This window comes from Cyprinodon tularosa, unplaced genomic scaffold (assembly GCF_016077235.1).
Source record: "Cyprinodon tularosa strain WSP-4 unplaced genomic scaffold, ASM1607723v1 ctg65, whole genome shotgun sequence".
Lineage (NCBI taxonomy): Eukaryota > Metazoa > Chordata > Actinopteri > Cyprinodontiformes > Cyprinodontidae > Cyprinodon > Cyprinodon tularosa.
The window spans coordinates 800,467-822,033 of record NW_024039396.1 but is presented as its reverse complement, the minus strand read 5'-3'; the positions used below and the strand labels follow the sequence as shown (position 1 = coordinate 822,033).

At 37.7% G+C, this 21,567-nt stretch overlaps 1 protein-coding gene across 25 annotated transcripts in view; it reads left to right on the top strand.

Moving 5' to 3' along the window:
* LOC119799117 (neuronal cell adhesion molecule-like) overlaps window positions 1-21,567 on the top strand; it is a 135,423-nt gene that overhangs the window by 87,833 nt on the left and 26,023 nt on the right. For 13 of the 25 annotated variants that reach the window (XM_038308884.1, XM_038308881.1, XM_038308868.1 and 10 more), the window contains exons 3-12: window positions 8,998-9,146; window positions 12,461-12,566; window positions 15,194-15,387; window positions 15,508-15,540; window positions 15,756-15,878; window positions 17,505-17,675; window positions 18,205-18,264; window positions 20,468-20,579; window positions 20,659-20,843; window positions 20,981-21,115. In XM_038308884.1, the coding sequence (XP_038164812.1) occupies window positions 9,056-9,146; window positions 12,461-12,566; window positions 15,194-15,387; window positions 15,508-15,540; window positions 15,756-15,878; window positions 17,505-17,675; window positions 18,205-18,264; window positions 20,468-20,579; window positions 20,659-20,843; window positions 20,981-21,115 (1,210 nt within the window). In that variant the 5' untranslated portion in view covers window positions 8,998-9,055. The remainder of the gene's footprint in view (window positions 1-8,997; window positions 9,147-12,460; window positions 12,567-15,193; window positions 15,388-15,507; window positions 15,541-15,755; window positions 15,879-17,504; window positions 17,676-18,204; window positions 18,265-20,467; window positions 20,580-20,658; window positions 20,844-20,980; window positions 21,116-21,567) is intronic. The other 12 variants (XM_038308888.1, XM_038308886.1, XM_038308891.1 and 9 more) reach the window with 3 other exon arrangements.

Genomic DNA, 21,567 nt, shown 5'->3' with positions numbered 1-21,567 from the left:
ACAAAAGGAATACTGTGTAAACAAAGGCTGATGAATACTTAAAAATAACGTTTCTCGCTAAACTAGAGCCGTGCATCTGGGGGACCTCTTCCACCAGAAACACCCTATTATCAACACACCTGTATGTTGGTGGTAGAAAGGTCTGTTACTGGCTATTAAGAAGCTTTCATATCATCAAAGTCATGACAGGATTATTTATTTACTCTGTTTGACTGATGGAGCCCACATCTTAGGCAAAGGTTGGATGCTAGTTTAAAAAAAGGCTTAGATATACAAACAAAGTGTATAGAACCTCCTTACATGAAAGTGCTTGAAATTTTGAACAGCATTGTCCACCAAACATGAAAGAGCTGAAAGAAGAAAATCATTGCCACAGCGTACAGTATTTAAAGAGGAGCCAATGACTGATGTGGTCTCATTGTCTTGCATTGTACAGCACAGATAAAAGGGCTCTGCTTCGTTTTTGAATTATGAGGTCTGCCCCTGAACAACAGGATGCCAGTTCATATGTTAACCACACCAATTATTTGCATATGGTCTCCAAATTATAAAGGCTAATGAGAAGATTAAGGGAAACCCACACTGCAGCCAGCCACTGGAATTTCCATTGTAATCAAGCACTAGCTCAAAGAAGGGTTTGTGGGAGCCAATGAGTGCCAAGCTTTTTGGGTCCTGGCTATATTTCAAATCACTGCTCAAAAACAAAACCGTAGTCTACGTTAATCCACCTGTTTTTACATTTTTTTCATAAGCTGGCGAGAAACTTTTGGCCAAATGTCGAGGAACCCTCTTTTCCCTTTGGCTGGTTAACGGCACATGTGGTACATCTCGGGAATAGGAGTATCCTCAGAAAAAAATAAAATCTTCCAGGCATTTCCTTTTTATTCCCTCTTCTTTCTAGCATATGTTGATCCATTCTCATCATTATAACCTCCCCATTTAGACGCCTGTAGGGGATCCCTGCTGCTCCATTAAGGCCATACCATGCTTCACAAACTCTGATTGCATGAGCCATCAATAGTGCTGATTATTGGAGTTAATTAGGGGGCCTGCCATTAGAAACTAGCAAGTTTTTTTTCTTTCTTAGAGATGTTGAAATCGGCAACAACTAATGGAACAGCAATGATTTTGTCATTTCTGTGTGCTAAAGATAACAGAGGATTGGTATGTAGCACAAAGTATTTGCTGTTTTCTGCTAGATTAAAGTCAGGACTTTTCTCTGATGACTGCTTTTCATTTACACTTCCATTCTCATTCCTCAAGCCCCTGACACCTCCATTTGTGTGTTCAAACGAGCCCTACGCTCTCTGTCCGTGTGTGTACTTTTGCGACATGTACACAAAACCAATTAGTTTTGGGATGTTGAAGTAGCTGGCTATGGCAAAATGACAATGGAGTAATTGAAGAGGCCGTTTGAATGAGAGGCCGGGCAACTCAATGCAGCTCTGACAGAGGAGAGGACTTTCTTCAGTGGCAAAAAGAATGTCAGCCTAGTATGATGGTGGTCTCACATAGCTCTAGACAGTAATGAGCATAACAGCCTTTCAGTTGGTTGACAGGAATTATGAAGCGGTGTTTCATTGCTGCGTGTACCTTACACTAAATCTAGTTATTTGTCACATTTTTTACCTATTTGATGTTAATCTTGGAGGTTTTCTCTGCAGTTTCTGATTCATAATCTGATTTCAGCATTTTTTGTCCTTGAAAATTATTTGAGTCATTTTGGAATATTAGGCTAGTTTCACACTTATCACAGTATCTTGAGTTCCTCACTTAAGTGCAATAAAATAAAATGGTACGTTCATCTGTGTCACAACTCCAGGGCTGTTGAACATAGAGATGAAAAAGAAACGTACCTGCATTGGCTGCTGGCTGGGGCACTTAAAATATAGCCGCCATTTGGGGGAGGTTGTCCAACCTGTTCCATGTTTGTGTGCAAATCAAAAAACTATTCACATCAGGGCTTGGGGCACAACTCTTCAGCAGCAAAATTGACATATTATTGTTTGGATAAATATATTATTGTATTTAACTCCACCACAGAAATGACATATATTGTATTGCAGCAGGTGTTTGAGAATTTGCCTTAAGATGAGGCTGCATCACATTGGCTGAATCATGTCTCTGCATCTGCAAAATAAGCTACATTTATAAAAATAGATAGATAGATAGATAGATAGATAGATAGATAGATAGATAGATAGATAGATAGATAGATAGATAGATAGATAGATAGATAGATAGATGATAGAGCATATGTGATGAGCTTTTATTCACCCAAGCTGAAACAGAAAAGTATACAAATTAATATAGCAAAAAAATCATTTATTGGATTATTTAGCCATTAGACAGTATTTTTTCTTCAAGAAATTAATAAAAAAACACATAGTGAAATATCTTGTCCTATAAAAACTCCTCTTTGTGAAGACTTAGTGGCTTGGAAGCTGCCATAATTACCTTTAGGTATTCACTATATTAGGTTTTCCAAGTGACATAATTGCAGGGTTTATCATCCTCTCAGGCTAATCAATTCGATAAATAACCTTCAAAAACCAACAGCAAATCTGTCATTACCAACCTATCATGCTTCTTTCAAAGAGGCCATTTCCTGTTCGATTTTATCAGCCGCCTGTCAGCCTTTTGGCACACCACTCTAAACAGTACTCTAGATTTATCTGGGCCTCAGCAAGAGCTTTATTGACTTTAGCTTTCCTCTCTCTGTTAGCAAGGAATGCTTGGGACGCAATAAAGGCCGATATATATTCTTTCTCCTTTAAAGGCACACTATGCAACATTTTTCAGTTAATTAATGTGTTCCATAACGTTTTGGATGATTAAATTAGTCATTTCAGGTTGAACAAAGGTATTCTCGGCCGCCCTGGTGGTCTGTGGGGGAAATACTGCACTTGCAATTGCAGGAGCACCGACCCGCACCCACAGGCTCAGAAGTCTCGTGAGAGTCAGTCTTGCTTTATGGCCGAGAACTGCTACACCCCCCAGTTAAAAGCATTCTTGTTGCTAGCACAGTGGCGATCCTTGTGCAGTTATGCTACGTTCACGCAGCAAAAGCAGCAAAATCGTGTCTGCTGCTTCATTTTTGCTGCTTGAACCAGTTAGTTCTGACGCTCTGGCTGTGCGGTGCAAAAGTGTGTCTGACGCGCGTTGGGCGGAGCTTCACTATCCTTTCTCTGCCTTGCAGCTATATTTGCTGTGATCATTTGGAATAAAGTAGTTTTAATATGTGTTTAAATGAGAAAATACACCTGAAAACGTAATCAGTGCAGTCAGTTCATTCAGATTATTATCCTGCCTTCAATATTTTTTCTGTCGGAGCCGCTCAGACCCCCGCATACCATCGGTGCGCCGACAGAAGGAACCCCTTCATCAGCAGCCTCTGGCCAGGTCACGTCCTCGCGGTTCACCGCGGCAGCTGGTAGGTGTTTTTCATCTAAATAATCCAAACTGCATATTCTGCCGGCAGATTTCTGCATTTTAAGTTAATTTAGGCGTCAATAAACTGTTTAAGAGGAGAGAGATCATAGCCTCTGATCATCAGCGCTGTGTCTCTCTCCCTGCTTCAGCTGCTCAGACGCGCTGGGCCTGCTGCTCCTTTGCTGCGCCTTGACGCGCGTCAACCATTGACTTTGCATGTAAACTCGCTGCTTCTGTCGCGCCAGCTGTGGTGTGAACGCAGCATTAGTCATTCGTTGCGTTCGCCTGTCTGCTAGGCTCAAAACAACCGCGCCTGGCTTGACGGAGAAACCAGGAGAACAGCTGTGCATATTTACGACAGTGCACTTTTACTTTCGCCCTCTGGGGGGAGTCTCGCTGGAAAATCAACACCGGTTGCATAGTGTACCTTTAAGAACATTATGCCTATAAAAAAATAGCTTTTGTCTCTCTAATTTGCCGCAGTCCGCGTTGAGTCCTTTATTATTTCGTTTTAACAGGGTAAAGTCAGGCTCTTTCTCTATTCGCTGCTCTGTTGGTCTTAAGAGCCCCACTAGAATTCTACTGCCATCCCGCTGTGACAGGGATGTGAATGGTCTGCTCCATATCACTGCAGCTCACAAGGATAATTATATCACGCACACACCTACTGTACATGGACAGTCACACACTCCTGCAAGTACAGACAGTGTACATGAAGACTCAAACATGCTGACCAGCTGAAGCTGAGCTGCTACACCTCATTAAATCGGGAAATGAATCCAGGATGGAGTGCTGGCTCCATTCCAGATAAGCTTGAGGTGTTTTAGGATTCAACTTAGAAGTTACTGTGGCTGATTTCTGGTGCATGATTTTTGTCACCAATTCTGGTGTCTGTCTTCTCTGAAAAAGAGAATGTCCCGATCGATCCACATTTGCCATCACATAATCAATATGTGTGATATCCTAGTTTTAAAGGTCTGCTTTGAGGCGGTATTTTGTCGGCTCTTTTGTATTTCAACGGAACGCAAATATAAATATATTTAGTCAGTAGGATGAAATCTTAAAATACTTGATGATTGTTGTGGTGACATCATGATGATGGAAAACACAGGAAACCTATGCATGCATTAACTGAAGCTCATATTGTCATCACTACACCAAGCAACCACTGTCCTAATTGTGTGTTGTTTTATTTTAATATAGTACAGTTTGGGCTGCTCAGTGAAAGAGTGCATGCATGTAGGGAGTGGCGGCCTAGTGGTTAGGGCATAGGGCTTTGAAACCTGAGGTTGTGGGTTCGATCCCCCCACTCCCACAGACTGCTACTCTGGCTCCCTGAGCAAGACCCTCAACCCCACACTGCTCCCCGGGCGCCTCCCAATGGCAGCCCACTGCTCCCCAAGGGGATGGGTTAAATGCAGAGAAGTAAATTCCCTCTGGGATTATTAAAGCATATAAAATAAAAAAGTTCTCCCTGAGCATGCATGGGTTCTCTTTTGGTACTCTGGCTTCCTGCCAAAGTCCAAAAAAATGACGGTTAGGTTAATTGGCTCCTCTAAATGGTCCTTAGGTGTGTGTGTGTGTGTGTGCATGAATGGTTGTTTGTCTCTGTGTTGTCCTGCGATGAACTGGCAACCTGTCCATGGTGTATCCTGCCTCTCACCCATAGACAGCTTAAGATAGGCACCAGCACCCCACGCGACCCCACTTGGGATATGCGTGACGGAAAATGGATGGTGCAGTTAATGTTCTTTCAAGAGTCCATATCCTTATTCAAACTTTTGGACTCTGCAAAGTTTGTCCATATTCCTCAATCCATAATGTTCCCTTACAGACTGAAAGTAAAGAAGAACAAAACACAGTGCCTGTGCTGTATTCTGTGCAGGTTCATACTATATGAGGAAAGACATTCACCCTCTGTCTCAACATGAAGAAACTATTTACATCTCTTGAAAGAAAATGTATTTTTCCTTTAAAGTACTTCCTGCTATGTCTTTCTTAGCTTTTACCTTTAGTCATCTTATATTGCACCAATAGTTGAATTTTTGCTTTTTTTTGCTCAGCTATAGTTTCTGTATTATGTAGGATGCATTCACTGCATGTTAATGTAGTTTTATAAGTTACTGGACCAGTCTCCAATTGGAACCAAATCAGACTGAAAATCTGATTCCGGTCATGAAAATGATTTGTTTTTACTTCTTTTTCTGCTGTTTGGACAATTGATGGTTTCTATCCAGTTCAGACTTTAAACCTTTAGATAGAGGTAATATTTGTAAATCAACTCTGATCTCAAATTTCTCACAGCATATTGAAAATAAATATTAAACAGAGTGTATTCAAGTTCTACAACTCTCTCTGCTTCAAAGGAGCTGGGTGAAATGCCTCTCCTTATCTTTGTGTGTCATATCCCAAGCCAGACCTACCTTTTGATGAACAGAGCACTGTGATTGGCTGAGCTGGGCAAATAATACAGCGCTTCCCAGGAGAGATGTAGTTAAAGCCCGAGGTAACAAGTTACTAGACACCAGCTTTGAGGGCATAACTGTATTATGGTCCTGGGGCAGCGTTAACGAGCACATTCCCTCCCCGGGGATGATCGGGCCCGAATCAAGGTCTGACTGACTCACTATATAGCCTCTGGTACCAGACACACGTTCTGCTATCTCGTCTAAAAATCGGATCCTGTCAACCCCAGGGCAAAACAGCTCCACGCATCTACACCTCTGCCTCTGTTAGATGATTTCATGTTGTAACCATCATTAAAAACTAAATTTGCTAATTTGCTTTGTGATCGCTGAGAAAATGAGCCTCCCTGAGCTCTGATTGCAGCGGTGACATTTTAATAACAGATGCTTGGGTGCAACATGCAGGAAGGAAAGATTAAGAACACTTCTCACTGCGGTTCTGAAAAAGGATTAAAAAAATGAATGTTTAAGACCTTTATTTATTCTTTCTTCCCTCATCATCTGAGAACAGAAACCTTAATCACACAAAATGCTGAGATTTCCCTGAAATAACACTGAATAAAATTAGAGCTAAACCGTTCCTGATTATTATCCTGTCTCCGGTTTTTGTCGATCTTTGACTGGGTGATTACCCTTCAGGAAATGCAATGTAAGAAAAGCATTTGAAATGAATTCTTCCTGTGAGAAGCAGGGATGAATCATACATATATTCTGAAAGCAAAGACTGATTGGTTAAGGAATTTATATTCTAGAGTATGGCTGCTGTTTCTTAAATAGATTTAATTAATGGCATTCCTAAGAGGGAGTGGATCTCCATCCCAAATCTAATTTTTTAATGTTTGTTAATAACAAAAAAGTTCAGTGTGACACAGAGGTTGGTAGTTCAAAAGATTAATAGAAAGCATTTCTGAACCTGCTCTCATTCATAGTTTGAATAAACTGCAAGCCTTTCTACCTTGAGTAAATTTTAGTTAGAAATAATTTTTATTTAACTAGAAAACGGTCTCTAATGGAAAATAAGACCAGCAGTCAGTGTTAAAAGAAATGATCTTTATTTTAAATTTTGGTAATCAATAAATGTCTTTTAAGCAATCACTCTTTCACAATCAATGATAAGCTTTTTGTGTTTTATAATTTTTATTTGGACACCTTATTTTTAGTTTTGAGCTCTAAACCTTTTTACCATTTCACTAATCTTTAGCTTGGAGAAAAGAAAAAAAATAACAGGAACGTTACTCTAGTTTAAGTTAATTTAAGTGCAATTAGAGGAAGACATATACATATACTTATACATAATAAGTTTTACTTCTTTATACCCATTTTCAGACAGTTTCAATTAATCAATATTTCTGGCTGTATATACTGAAGGTTTATCTGGTTCAGGGTTTTGTTTCTATATGTGTTGAGGTGAATTTAGTTTGGTTTTTGGTGTTTGGTTGATGTTAAAATGTTAAATAGTCTCTTTTGTGTGTATTTGGTTGATTCATTTATTGTTGTTTGTCAAATTGCCTGTCTAAAATTGTCTGAAATAAATTCCTATTCAGATTCTGTATCTGTATCAGATTCAAGTCTGAACGTTCTTGAACAGAATTCAAATCATTGGTAAAATTATCACTTTGAAATGACATCTTCCAGAGGGCTTAACGGTTTGGGGATTAACAGTGTTTTACAGGTTTGTTCCACTTAGCTTCTGACTTATCAGCTCCCTCACTGTTAAATACCTCACTGACATTAAACTATCAGAACTTGAGTCTAAATAGAAAAAGCAGTTATAGATTCAAACATAGCAGATGCTTCATATGGTTCTTACCTAATAAGAAAAGGATCCATATTCTAGTTCCAATTATTTCTGAGGGCTCCTTGGTTGAAAATGTCCGATTTGCATCACCAGCCGATTTCTCTGTACTGCTTTTCAGATTTTTCTGATTAGAAAATGATTCTTTCTGAGCTCTAATGCAAGTGGGCTATTTTAATATTAGACCAGCAGCCTCTTTGGCCGAAACACACAGGAGGGAAAGATTATAAAACAGTTCTTATTACTGTCATTAAAAGATAGGAAATTACTCCTTTTATCCAATATCTTCAGTCTTTTGACTCCTCACCTCAACTGCATTTTTTTTTTCATATAGAATAATAATGAGTTCTTTGCAACACTGAATAGTAACAACAGATACTAAAGCAGAGTGCTTCAGTACTTATTTATATCAAAGCTTGTCCCAGTCGGGTTTGCATTCCCCTGACTTCTTTTAATGATTTGCTATTATTCTTTTGTTTCAGCCTTATCCAATAGAACAATATTGTGTTTTGAAAACTGACCTGACATCCTAAAACTGAGCTGCCTGCCAACAATGAAAGCATGAAAGAAAATAACATTTTTGTTTTTCTATCCTTAGTTACAGTCTAGCTATTGAGCTGCACAAACATCATAATGGAAGAAATTGGTGTAAATAATGATTAATTAATGTTCCACCGTTTTTAAAAATGTTTTATCCAGACAGGTGATCCGGGATGAACCTGTTGTTTCCGCACCATCTGTCTCCATTAAACAGCTATCAAACAGTTGTACCTGACATTTCCTGCTACAGCTGCTGTCTTGTGAAAGACTGATGGTCGAGTGTCAGAAATCTGACCTTACTGCAGATCAATTTGCCTCAAGCTTCATCTGCCAGACACTCACATTGATAAAACTGAGAGTGAAATGAGCTGGAATGAATCCTATGTCCCCGCCTGTCCTGAACCTTTGCCATTCCATCCTCTGGTGTTTTAGAATTGACACTGCAGCAAAGCACACTAATAGCACAGTGTGATGAGTGCGGTGAGATGAACCCGTGTGGCTCCCACACTCCATCCCTACGGAACTAGTTTACATCAAAAAGATAGCTCCAGGCAAAACGCCGTGCACTCCGACAGACATTGATCCCTGACAACAGATCCGGTTTATGTAACTTCCTCACTTCTTTCACCTTTGACCCTCCTGTGGATGCAGGATAGAACAGACTCAGTATTATGATTAATAGCTTCTGCAACTGGATGTGCTGTGAAATTCTTAGCTGTCATGTGATGTCTGTGATTCACCTCCTTGCTTTCTTTCTCTTTGCAGGTGTGGACGTGCCCTAAGACTGTGTGAGAGGGGCAGGGGCAGACCACAGTGACGCACGATGATGGTGATGGAGATGAGGAGTTTGGTTGCAGCGCTGCTAGTGTTGATCTTGGGACATTTCACCTCAGCTCTGGAAGTCCCTTTAGACCGTAAGGAAACAGATCACACCACACATTAGTAACCGCATTCGTTTTGTTTTTAAGATTCTCTATTTTATGGAAGCTAATTTTTATGGGGTTTTATACTATACTGAATCTTGAAATCATACTGAACTTTACCTTTTTTGTTTCGTAACGGGGCTTTCACATTTAGAAAATTAAGAGACAGGATTTTCTTTTTTTTTTGTCGCAGAAATTAAGTTTATGACACATTGTAGGAGGATTTAACTAATTTACTATTTTGTTCTCATTTTGCAATATAACATCCGGTACAAAGGATTATTAGGGCCATGCTCATACTTTTATTGCTAATTATGAGAACAAAGTTGTAATAATTTTTTTTTTATTGTAAAATTATGAGACTTGAAATTGTTTAAATAAGATGAAGGCTTTGATACATTTATCTACCAGTCATCAAAAATGCAGCCTTAGGAGATTATCTTGACCTATGAGTTTACGTTAAAGTATGATGCTTCTTTATTCTAGTAATATGGCTTTTTTCTTATTATATTGCAACTTATAAGACTTATGAGACTAGAGTTTTAACAACAACTCTAGTCTCATAGTGTTATGACTTTTTTTGTAATGTTATGAGTATTTTGGTACAACTTAATTGTACTCGACGTCTTCCACTTTATCCTGGTCATGGAGGCAGCAGTCTATGCAGAGGCTGCCAGGCCAGCTGAGAGACTGGAAACTTTAATATTATTAAAAAGGTTTATTATCGTAGACTTAATATTATTATTTCATTTTCATTATATTACAATTTTAATGCCATCGACATGATATTATGTCCTTATTCTTGTAATATTGGGACATTATTTTCTTTATTAGAATATTAAAGGAGAATTCCGGTTTTTAACACTTTTAGCCCATTTCCTGTAGTGTCCAGGATGAAATCGAATGATCGACACCAAAATTTTGACAATTGGTCCTGTCTCGGCTATTTGGCTCATGCAGAATCCCCCCCTGGCTGCTTCAGAATGGCTTTCATAGTGCATGTCCGATAATGTCCTTAAAACAACCTTAAACGTCCTTTTTGAAAATATGCTACTCACCGGGTCGTCAGCGCTGTTCAATGACGTTCCAAAAAAAGTTTTGTGAAGAAAAACCGTTCCTGTCTTGTTTTATTTAGCATTTTGTAAATCCCAGAACTATTTTTTCCGATACATCACAACCGCTTATAAACTTCCGCTTCCCGTTCGAATCTGAAGCGTTGCACACTCCAGACCACTAGTTGGCGACGGTATCCTCTACCGTCAAACTCAAAGTCCAATATGTCCTCCTCAAGAATCCACCTTTCGTATTCCATTTTCAGAGTTTTTTAAAGTGTTTAACAGAGACGTTAGCACCTCGACGTCGGAGTACACAGAGTGAAGCATAAACACTTGGGCCTTGCGAAAAGACTACAACTAAGCGTAAACAGGCCCCATTTCCGTTTCCAGTGGCGGAGGGATATTGACTATTCCAACAGAACTCAATGGGATTTACAAAATGCTAAATAAAACACTACAGGAACGTTTTTTCTTTACGGAACTTTTTTCGGAACGTCATTGAACAGCGCTGACGACCCGGTGAGTAGCATATTTTAAAAAAAGAACGTTTAAGGTTGTTTTAAGGACATTATCGGACATGCTCTATGCAAGCCATTCTGAAGCAGCCAGGGGGGGATTCTGCATGAGCCAAAAAGCAGAGACAGGACCAATCGTCAAAATTTTGGTGTCGATCATTCGATTTCATCCTGGACACTGCAGAAAATGGGCTAAAAGTGTTAAAAACCGGAATTCTCCTTTAATAAACATATATATTATACTCTATTGTACTACCAGAGACCTGAATGCATTTAATTTGGATTATTTTAAGAATATAATATTGAAGTAATAGTCCCAATATGTTTTTTTGTGTTTTTTAAAATAAAATCTGTATGTTGTGCATTTGTATTCAGTGATGCTGATATTATGGTTTGCAAAGCCACACAGTAGTGCAGTTTAGACTAACGATTATTTGGCAAATTGATTAGTTTTTTGATTATTTTTTCCATTAATCGGTCAGCAAAAACTTCTTTAAAGAAGACTTTTTGCGAAATTAGACCAGGTTAAATTAAAAGTTTTCCACTTGAGGGGTTCTGGATAGAGCATATTGACAGAAGAAAAAGATTTTTATCTTAAATGCAAAATGTTGACATATTTTTTTACAACTTTGGTATAATTGCTGCTCAAGGTGGGTTTCTCTGTCAGCTAAAGGTCACTAATCTTTAGTTAACAATCAACAATTATTAAATTAGTTAAGGATTATATAAACATATATATAATTAATCACAATTATTCCGATTAATTGTTTCAGCCCTAGTGCAATTACAGCTGTTAAGCATTTGCAGTGTTACTTTAAACAAATCAGCCTGTGTTTTTAAGATCTTTATTTGTAAAGAATATGCTAAACCATGTATTCATATGTCTATCCAGTTGAAAATGAATCCTTTCATTGTTTCATCTTTCACATTAAATCTCAACAAAATTAGACAGAGGGCTTCACTGGATTTTATTTGAATTCATCAGAGTGAAATAAAGTTTATTCCCAGTACTTGTGAGGTCTTCATCACATCTGGCTGGAAATGTTGACAATCAGAGGCTGCCTTATCCAAACATTGGACCATTTTTTTCTTTAATCACTAATGCCTTCATCTCTCTACTGTCACATTGTTTTCTTGTTTCCTGATTCATTGGGGGAAAACACTAAAGTTCTACCAGGATGTAAGTCACAAAAAAATGTTTTTTTAATCAATAGAGTTGAATTTGCAGTTTTTCTTCTTGTTTTTGGACCACATTTTTTTTACTCAAGCTGCTTGTTATTTATATTTTGTTTATGTTAGAAAGAACTGAGTGTGATTTGGAGTGTAATTTTGCATGCATTCATTGTTTTGCTTGCTTCCTCTTGTTTTGTGTGTTTCTGCAGAGGTGGTATATTGTATTCAGAGTAATATTGCACACAGAATGAATTTTCAGTTATTTGTTTTGTCATAGTCCATTAGTTATCTCTCCAGCACTGACAGGAATTCAGTAAGTATCAGATAATTGCACTAAGGGGAAATGCACCTCTGTGCTGTGCATGCTTTTTACTGTTACACACATTAAGAGCTTTTTTATGAGTGTGTCAGCAAAGCCCTGCATGGTTTTAGATATTATGGTCACTCCCACTGTGTTCGATGATGGCTGCTTGTGTGACCAATATAAGATAAGGAAAAAAGACTTAAATGAAGGCATAAAGGTCATGGTTAAACATTCGCTCTCTTTCTTTTCTCTTTGTAGTGCCACAGCCTCCGTCAATAACTCAACAGTCCCCAAAGGACCACATTGTGGATCCTCGAGAGAATATTGTTATTTATTGTGAAGCAAAGGGAAAGCCGCATCCCAGGTAAGTAGAAGCCAAAAGCAGTTTAAAGGTAGATCAGGTTTCATTTTATTCCATCTCATTTTCGTTTAAAACTAAACTTTGTCCTAAATGTAAACAAAGATATTTATATTTATTTGTAGGCGTTACGCCCTTGCCAAAAGCTGGTTGCTGCTTGCCACAACAGCCTTATTGATTCTTACACAAGCCTTTTTTCCCCTTAGGTTTTTTTATCTTTGTTGGTATTTTGCATAGATTTAAAACAAAGAAACAAGCTTATATTGAGGATAGAATTAGCATCAACCTTGGTTACATGAGAGGGAAATAATCCTTTATTTGCTGTAATTAATAGTTTGGTCTGCAGCTGATTAGAAAAGCAGTATTGCCTCCAGAAGCTTTTCAAAGAGGTGGGCCTGACGAGCTGCCAGTGGTAATTTAGGGCTGGCAAACCAAACCCAAAAACAGGAAACAATTAGGAGATAGATTTTTTTTCCTGACCTTATTTACAGATATTGTCGTGCAACTTGAATCTGGACTAGTTTTAAGTTTAGTTTGGAAATGTTTAAATCACATTAGATCATATATATTTATGTTTTCAGCAATATGAAATACATTTACAATTAAAATATAAAGTTCTGATCTGTCTGCAGGATTAAAAGTGATTTTTAGGAAAAAACTAAACAAAAAAACCTTTCAGGTGGATGTTGACATACTTTTATTAAGCTCACATTTCTATGTTTTTAGATTTTTTTTATTATTCTGATGCCATGTTTTTACCCTAAAGGTCTTTTCATTAGCTGTTATCAGAAATAACCGAAATAACCATTAATTAAGGTTTAAAAGTGTTATTATGTATTATTGTTTAAAATGTGTTATTGCACAATAAATCCATATATGTTTCAGCTGCTGAATTAAGCTACTGATTAGATATTTATTTGTAATGCTATTCTGATTTGATTAATTTGACTGCATATGGAGGTAGTGGCTAACCTAGTTATTTTAATGTGTCTATACAAAATTTCTTCTTTTTTTAAATCAACTAAACATTGTCAGTAGAATAATAATGCTCAGCCAGGGGGCGCTAGCCTTCCCTGCTAAATTAAAGGTACACTATGCAACCGGTGTTGATTTTCCAGCGAGGCTCCCCCCAGAGGGCGAAAGTAAAAGTGCACTGTCGTAAACATGCACGGCTGTTCTCCTGGTTTCTCCGTCAAGCCAGGCGCGGTTGTTTTGAGCTTAGCAGCGAATGACTAATGCTGCGTCCACACCGGGGGCAGCTGGCGCGACAGCAGCAGCGACTTTAACGCGACAATTCAATGCGAAATATGACCTTCTTGGCTTGCCATACAGCAAAAGGTCCCGCGGCGCGTTTTGAGCTGCAGGCGCAGCACGTCTGAGCAGCTGAAGCAGCGCGTCCGGTGTCGGGCTAAGCATCTGACGCAGGGAGAGAGACACAGCGCTGATGATCAATCCTCTTTTATTGACGCCTAAATTAACGTAAAATGCAGAAATCTGCCGGCAGAATATGCAGTTTGGATTATTTAGATGAAAAACACCTACCAGCTGCCGTGGTGAACTGCGAGGAGGCAACCCGGCCAGAGGCTGCTGATGAAGGGATCCCTACTTTCGGCGCATCCCTGGTATGTGGGGGTCTGAGCGGCTCCGACAGAAAAAATATTGAAGGCAGGATAATAATCTGAATGAACTGACGGCACTGATTACGTTTTCAGGTGGATTTTCTCACTTAAACACATATTAAAACTACTTTATTCCCACTGATCACAGCAAATATAGCTGCAAGGCAGAGAAAGGATAGTGAAGCTCCGCCCAACGCAGATACACTTTTGCACCGTGCAGCCAGAGCAGCAAAGCTGTTTCAGCCGCGTCAGAACTAACTGGTACAAGCAGCAAAAAGGAAGCAGCAGATGTGATTTTGCTGCTTTTGCTGCGTGAACGTAGCATAACTGCACAAAGATCGCCACTGTGCTAGCAACGAGCATGCTTTTAACTGGGGGGTGTAGCAGTTCTCGCCGTAAAGCAAGACTGACTCTCACGAGACTTCTGAGCCTGTGGGTGCGGGTCGGTGCTCCTGCAGTTGCAAGTGCGGTATTTCCTCTACAGACCACCAGGGCGGCCGAGAATACCTTTGTTCAACCTGAAATGACTCATTTAATCATCCATAACGTTATGGAACACATTAATGAACTGAAAAATGTTGCATAGTGTGCCTTTAAGTGCAAAGAGACAATATTTTTTTATGGACCAAATTTCTACACTGGAAAAACAATCTACAAATGAGTAAAAATGTCCTAAATTTTGTGTATTTACCCTTAATTTGAGTAGGTAAATGAGATAGTGTGCCAATGGAATGAATATTTTTACTCTTAAAATAAGATATTAAGATCGTATGCACTTGGAATAAAACAATGCAATTGTGTTTTCTTATTTTAAGTGTAAATTGTCTTGTTCCATTGGCAAAATGTCTCTTTTACCTCCTCAATCCAAGAAAAAGTCACTTATTTTGTAGAAAAAATCACTTATCTAGATTTAGATTTTTTCCAGTGTAACATTTCATTTATAAATTTGAAATAAAGTCAAAGACTGGAACTTTTTACTTGTTATTTTTGATTAAACTGGATTTCCTCCTCCAGTTTCTCTTGGACGAAAGATGGGACTCACTTTGATGTCAACGAGGACCCTAGTGTGACAATGAGGCCTAATTCAGGGACTCTAGAGGTGGACATCACAAGAGCACGACCTGAAAATTTTGAAGGTGTGTTTCAGTGCACAGCCAGGAACAAATATGGAGCTGCTGTATCAAACAAAATCGTCGTCAGACAGTCAAGTAAGTGCGGCCGGCAGCTTAGTTTTATCTACATTTTGTCTGTCATTCTCTCCAAATATAAAACACAGTGAACATTTTGTACCATTTCCTTCTTCCTTTTCTCTCTTTCTGTAAATTAAGTTGCATTGCCCTTCCTAAGAGGGTTGACAGAAGGTAAAGCTTGCATGTAGAGAAACTGCATGTTAGAATATATCTTACTGTCCTGTTTTATTTTCCTCATAAGATTTTTTTCAGTTAGGCATCATCCTCTCATCTCACCCCATTGCCTCTGTCATCATGTTTGCAGCCCTCCACTATCAGCCAGCATTTATGCCAACATTGTGTCAATAAAAGCCTGTGGTGTGCATTTCATTTTTCAATGATTCCAGAATCCCCCTTGTGGTCAAAGGACAAAATCAAGCCAATTGTGGTTAAGGAGGGTGTTTCCCTGGTGTTGCCATGCCAACCCCCTGCAGGACTTCCACCTCCCATCATATTCTGGATGGACAATAGTAAGCTATCGTCAGCCATTTGTTTGTTTTCGGAATTTCCTTAGTTTAACCGTAATAGGTTTATAACAGGGAGTGGCGGCCTAGTGGTTAGGGCACAGGGCTTGGAATCCTGAGGTTCGGGTTTTGAGCCCCCCTCCCACAGACTGCCACGGGCGCCACACAATGGCAGCCCACTGCTGCCCAAAGGGATGGGTTAAATGCAGAGGTAAATTTCTCCAATGTGAGATTAATAACGTTCAACACAACAAAAAAGTAGATTAATTTAAAAACCCAGTTGCAAGAATTATCATTATAACTTTCCTAAAGCATTTTTTGGTTTTTCGCTTTTTGATATCCATCCACTATTATAATGCCTTGGAAACACTGAAAAGCTACTGCATTATTGAACCCATTTTCAGTTGCAGCATCAGAACACCTAACTTAAAGAAACAGAACAACCTAATAAAGAACACTAGCTATGTTCTGGAAACTCCACTTTAACTTCTGGAGATTATGTTAAAAAAAACATATGATGTTCGCCATAAAACGGAGAACATCGTAGAAAAGCCTGAGCGTTTTCTATATCAGATTGTGGAAATCCAGTCGGAGGAGCCATCAGTACCTAAAATAAGTTTTTGAAGAAACCCTTATGAGTTACAACAACATTTAAAGTCCATTTGAGATTAATAAAATATTTTTGAATCAAATGAATAAAACATATGGTCATTTTGTTGTGACTCTAGGAACAAAGTTTGATAAAACATTGTCAGAAAACAAGTTATGGTATTTAGACACATAAGCACATGTATTAACAAAGCTGCCCCATTGGACATTTAATTAAAATAAATAATGTAATCAGAACTATACACATAAACACATAGCCCCCTTTACATATTCATGAGCTTAAAAATTTGGAATGATTTGTTTACTGGAAACAGTTTATCAAAGCAGTATCTCAGCATGACTGAATACAAATAATTTTAATTCATAAAAAAAAATAACAAATATTTATATTTGGACAAAAGCTAGAAAATTTCACCAAAGCGATTTTTAAACATAATTCAAGATTTGACGAGAGAAACAATTAACGGGCGAATGTTTATAGGGAATGTTCCTTCCGTCCCAACAAACGAGAATTATGGTTTATAATAATTTAAATTAAAGTCAATTTCCTCTTTAAAGTTCCCTTGAAAACAAGTTGTAGCTACAAGTTTGGCCAACTTCTAAACTATATTGTTTTAAAAAACCTATTACAATATTTACCATTTCGGTTTTCACCTCATGAAACATGTTAAATTTAGGAAATTTATGTAACTCTCTTATGTAAGAATAACCTTTTTTGTGCATGTTCCAAAAACCTAACTTTTGCTAATATGAACGTAAGCAGACTGTATATATATATATATATTTTTTTTATTTATTTATTTTTTTTTTATTTTTTTTGTTTTTTTTTTTGTTTAATTATTAGTTGACCTATGCTTGATTGTTTTATCTGCAATAAATCCAAAATCTCATATTTATTTATTATAAGAATTACTTATAGAAAAAGAAAGTAGGGGTCCTTAAATGCAGCCCTGTCGAACTACTTTGAACAATATTTTCTAAAATTTCAATGGAAATGTATTTACATAGTTGTACTTTTCTCAGATTTCCAGAAGCTGCCTCAGAGCAAGAGGGTGTCTCAATCCCTGAACGGCGACCTGTACTTCTCCAACGTTCGCAGAGAGGATTCTAGAAGTGACTACATCTGCTATGCTCGCTTCACACACACACAAACCATCCAGCAGAAACAGCCTATCACTGTCAAAGTGCTCACCAGTAAGTCTCGCCTAGTTTTGGGTGCTTATATTTAAAGATTTGATGTAAGTTTGTATGACTGTAACAACAAAAGGGGACTGCGGTGTTTTCATCTAATGCATGTGGAGATGAAGTGGTTGACTTTCAGCAGGACAGTATGTGCTTTGATGGCACTGTGGGAGGGAAAGCCTGCTTCTTAACACGGTTCCCATCCTTTCAGATGCCAGTGGTCGTTATCTGACTCAAAAGACATATTGTCTGAGTTCTGGTTGATCTGTGAGAATTTCTCTAAGCAGCTTTTTGCTGTCACTTCTGTGTGAAGAATTCCTAACATACTCTCTTCCACCAAAAAATACAGCTGTTGTCATGTTTACCTTTGCAGCTGACACCATGAGGCTCCTCAGTGCATATTGTGACTTCATCTAAAGCTGTTTGTTTTATCCTGTTGGTTTTTGTTTTTCTCCTCCATTATGTTTTCTTTTTTTGTTGATGTCATAATTTCAAACTGTTGCATGTGTGATTTTTTTTATTTTATTTTGCTGTGTTACAGTGGATGAAATCAATGACACAATGGCAGATTATTATAATTTCACTGAAATGGTGTTAAATGGTGAGTTTTTGGCACCATCCAGTGTTTAACTCTTCCCGACCCAAAGCTCCACACTCTAGCTTTCACCCACTAACACCAACCCTTCAACTCATTCATCCTCTTGGCTTCTTTGCCCAAAGCTCTCTGGTTTCTTCCAGGGCATGAACTGGCACCCCCTTGTGGTTATTCCTATGTAGAACTAAACACTGTAGCCTCCTAACTAACCCCTCCACCCTTAACCCCAAGACTCACTCCTTCTTTATCCAGCTGACACACTTTTATCAATGGATTTTCATTTGATTTGCTTAAATTTAAACTGAACATTTATTTTCTTTTAGACCTAACCTATACGGAGGACCAGCTCTACCATATTTAGAAATCAATGCAGAAATAAATTAATGCTCAATAAATAAATAAGCATACAATTAATTACCATCAAAAATACAATAAAGAAATAAATATAGATAGAAATTAAATTACACAGTGAGACATAAATGTATATATCTCTTTTATTTAGCTTCTTTATTGATTCGCCTTTGTTTATTATTATATTATTTATTAATAACTTTTTTTAAGTATTTATTTATGTTTTTGTTATAATATTTTTGTCTGTTTTATTCTTCCTTTGTATTTTTTTAACCCTATTTATTTCTTCAATGCTATTTATTTCTGCCTGTCGTTTTTCATATTTCTGTATGCATATCTGCCCCATTATGCAAAAGAGGAAGGGCTGTGTCTTAGAGGGTCAACTTCTGCTCTTTGCTTATTTATTTATTGAGCATTTATTTATTTCCATATTTTATTTTTAAATATGGTAGAGCTGGTCCTCCATAAACCTAGTATGTAACATCTGAAAATACATGTCATGTCAGGATGTTAGGATAGCTAGTATAGTCAATCAATAACACAATATTTATTGCACTACATGCAGTGTCCTACATTTTAATGTGTTCATATTTATATGGTAATTTCTGTCAAAGGAGAGAAAGTGGAGGGAAGGGAGTAGCTTGTAGACCTAGTTGAGTCACACCCTACATAGGGATTCAAAAGCGTTCTGGAAGCCAAGTCTACGTGAGACTCAGTAACATGATAAATTACTGCTTTAATAAAACATTATTCTAAAGATACTGAATTCAATCGACCCAAACATTTTCTGGCTATTAAAAGTAACTTAAGGCTAATGCTGTTTATTGGTAGCTGATCTCCTAATAGAAATCACACATTTAAACTACGGGGAGGATCATTGGGACACATTTGTGTTAAATGTATGTGACCTCACTTCCATTATATTTATTTCATTTAAAACGTATCATTGTCTTTAAAACAAAAAAAGTTTGTCTCCCTCATTGGTTCTAGAAGATGCTTTCTCATCCATATTTTTTTTTTATTGTTTTGACAGCCGTAAGGAAAAGAACAAAATCAATAAGCAACTTTTTTGCAATTAATTATGAGCCCAAAAATACAAAAGAAACAGATTGTTATTTATTTATTTGTTTCGTTCTTTAAAGCTTTTTTTGTGTTTTGGCTCTATGATGATATTTGTCATATTAATCAGACCAGAGCTTTAAAAGTGCAACACATTAAAAAACATGAAGAGTAAATCAAAATTGTAAAATATCATTATGTTTGCACAACAGATATGATGCCAAAACACTAATATGTAAATATGCCAAAATGTCTTCCTTTAGCTTAACCTGCAGTGGAAGTCCTTTATTTACAAACAACCTTATCCTTTTCTCCTCCTTGATTTAGAACAGCCTTGTTTTCACTCTATTTCTCTTATTTCCATCTTATTTTTCTTGTTTATAGATAGAAAATTGTTGATTATATATATATATAAAAAAACATCATTGGTTTAATTAAAATAGGAAAAATAACTGTCTCATCTCAAACATTCATCCTGGTGTTATTTTAATTAGGTTTTTGTCTTAATTATTCTCATCAACCGAAGGATCAGAATAATTTTTTTTTACACTTTTAACATTATTTTAGAAATTAATTCTCATAGATATATATATTTTTGTCAACAGCCCTCACAGCACATACAGTAAAGTGTAGGCAGACATTTTGATAACATCTTTGTTGAGTGGTGGAGGGTAACAAACATGAAAGGAAAGTCTCAGCTTAGTTCTTCTTTATTCTGGACTGATGCAAAAGAGAAAAGAGAACTTTTATTTTCTTTCATTTTAGACTCATTGTGCCATGTGTGTGTTTGTAACTGCAGAGGCCCCAGTGGATGAGAGGAAGCCAACCTTTCTCATCCCATCTGGCCACTCGAGCTCCAAGATGGTGCTGAAGGGACACGTACTGGAGATGGAGTGCATTGCCGAAGGACTGTAAGTCAGAGAGTTTGCCTCTATTGAATGTTTCATTGCCTTGAACGCCCGCCTACTTAATCACAACTCTTAAATCCAGGCCCACCCCTGAGGTATCCTGGACAAAAGTGAGCGGAGACCTCCCCGGTAGCCGCACATCCTTCCTGCACTTCAACAAGACCCTGCAGATTGTGAACGTGTCTGAATCAGATGCTGGAGATTACCGCTGCTCAGCCAAGAACCAGCACGGTGCTGCGCACCACATCATCAGTGTCGTGGTCAAAGGTGTGTCAACACCATCTTTGTTTATTCCTGCCTTCCCTTTCTCCCCCTTCCCTCATTCTTTTCATAATTGATTTATGCACAGATGCCACGAGGACGGTCTGTTCAGTAATTAATTTGCTTCTCTGTCCTTCTTGCAGCGACTCCTTACTGGATCAGTGGGCCTCCAAAGAATCTTGTTCTGGCTCCAGGAGAGAACGGAGTGCTGACCTGCAGAGCTAATGGCATACCTAAACCCTCCATCTTGTGGTCTATAAATGGTGACCTTATTGAGAGTAAGGGCAATTTGTTCCACAATTGAGAATTTATCAATCCTAACATAACATATCCATCACAGCATACATCAGATCTGCTATAATAAAAAAAAAACATGGTAAAAGTAAAAACTGTTAATATTTTTTTCCAACCAGTTAAAGCATTAAATTTTTCTCTAGAAAGGGCATTTAATTTGTTTAGCATGTTTCATATAATGCTTTGCAACACAAAGTGATTACAGGAATCCAGTTAAATCCCAAACTTTACCAAAAACAAACAAGGTGCTAAGAAGGAAGTTAGAAGAAGAGAATGTTGCAGTAAGATGCATTTTAATCTGACGGTTGTTATACTGAAAGTAGAAGGGTTGTCACAGAGGAATTTGTTCTTTTTTTTTAAACTTTTCATTCACAAGAACAAGATGCAAAAAAAAAAAAGAAAAGTTGAATATTTTTTTTCCCTTAAACATTGAGAA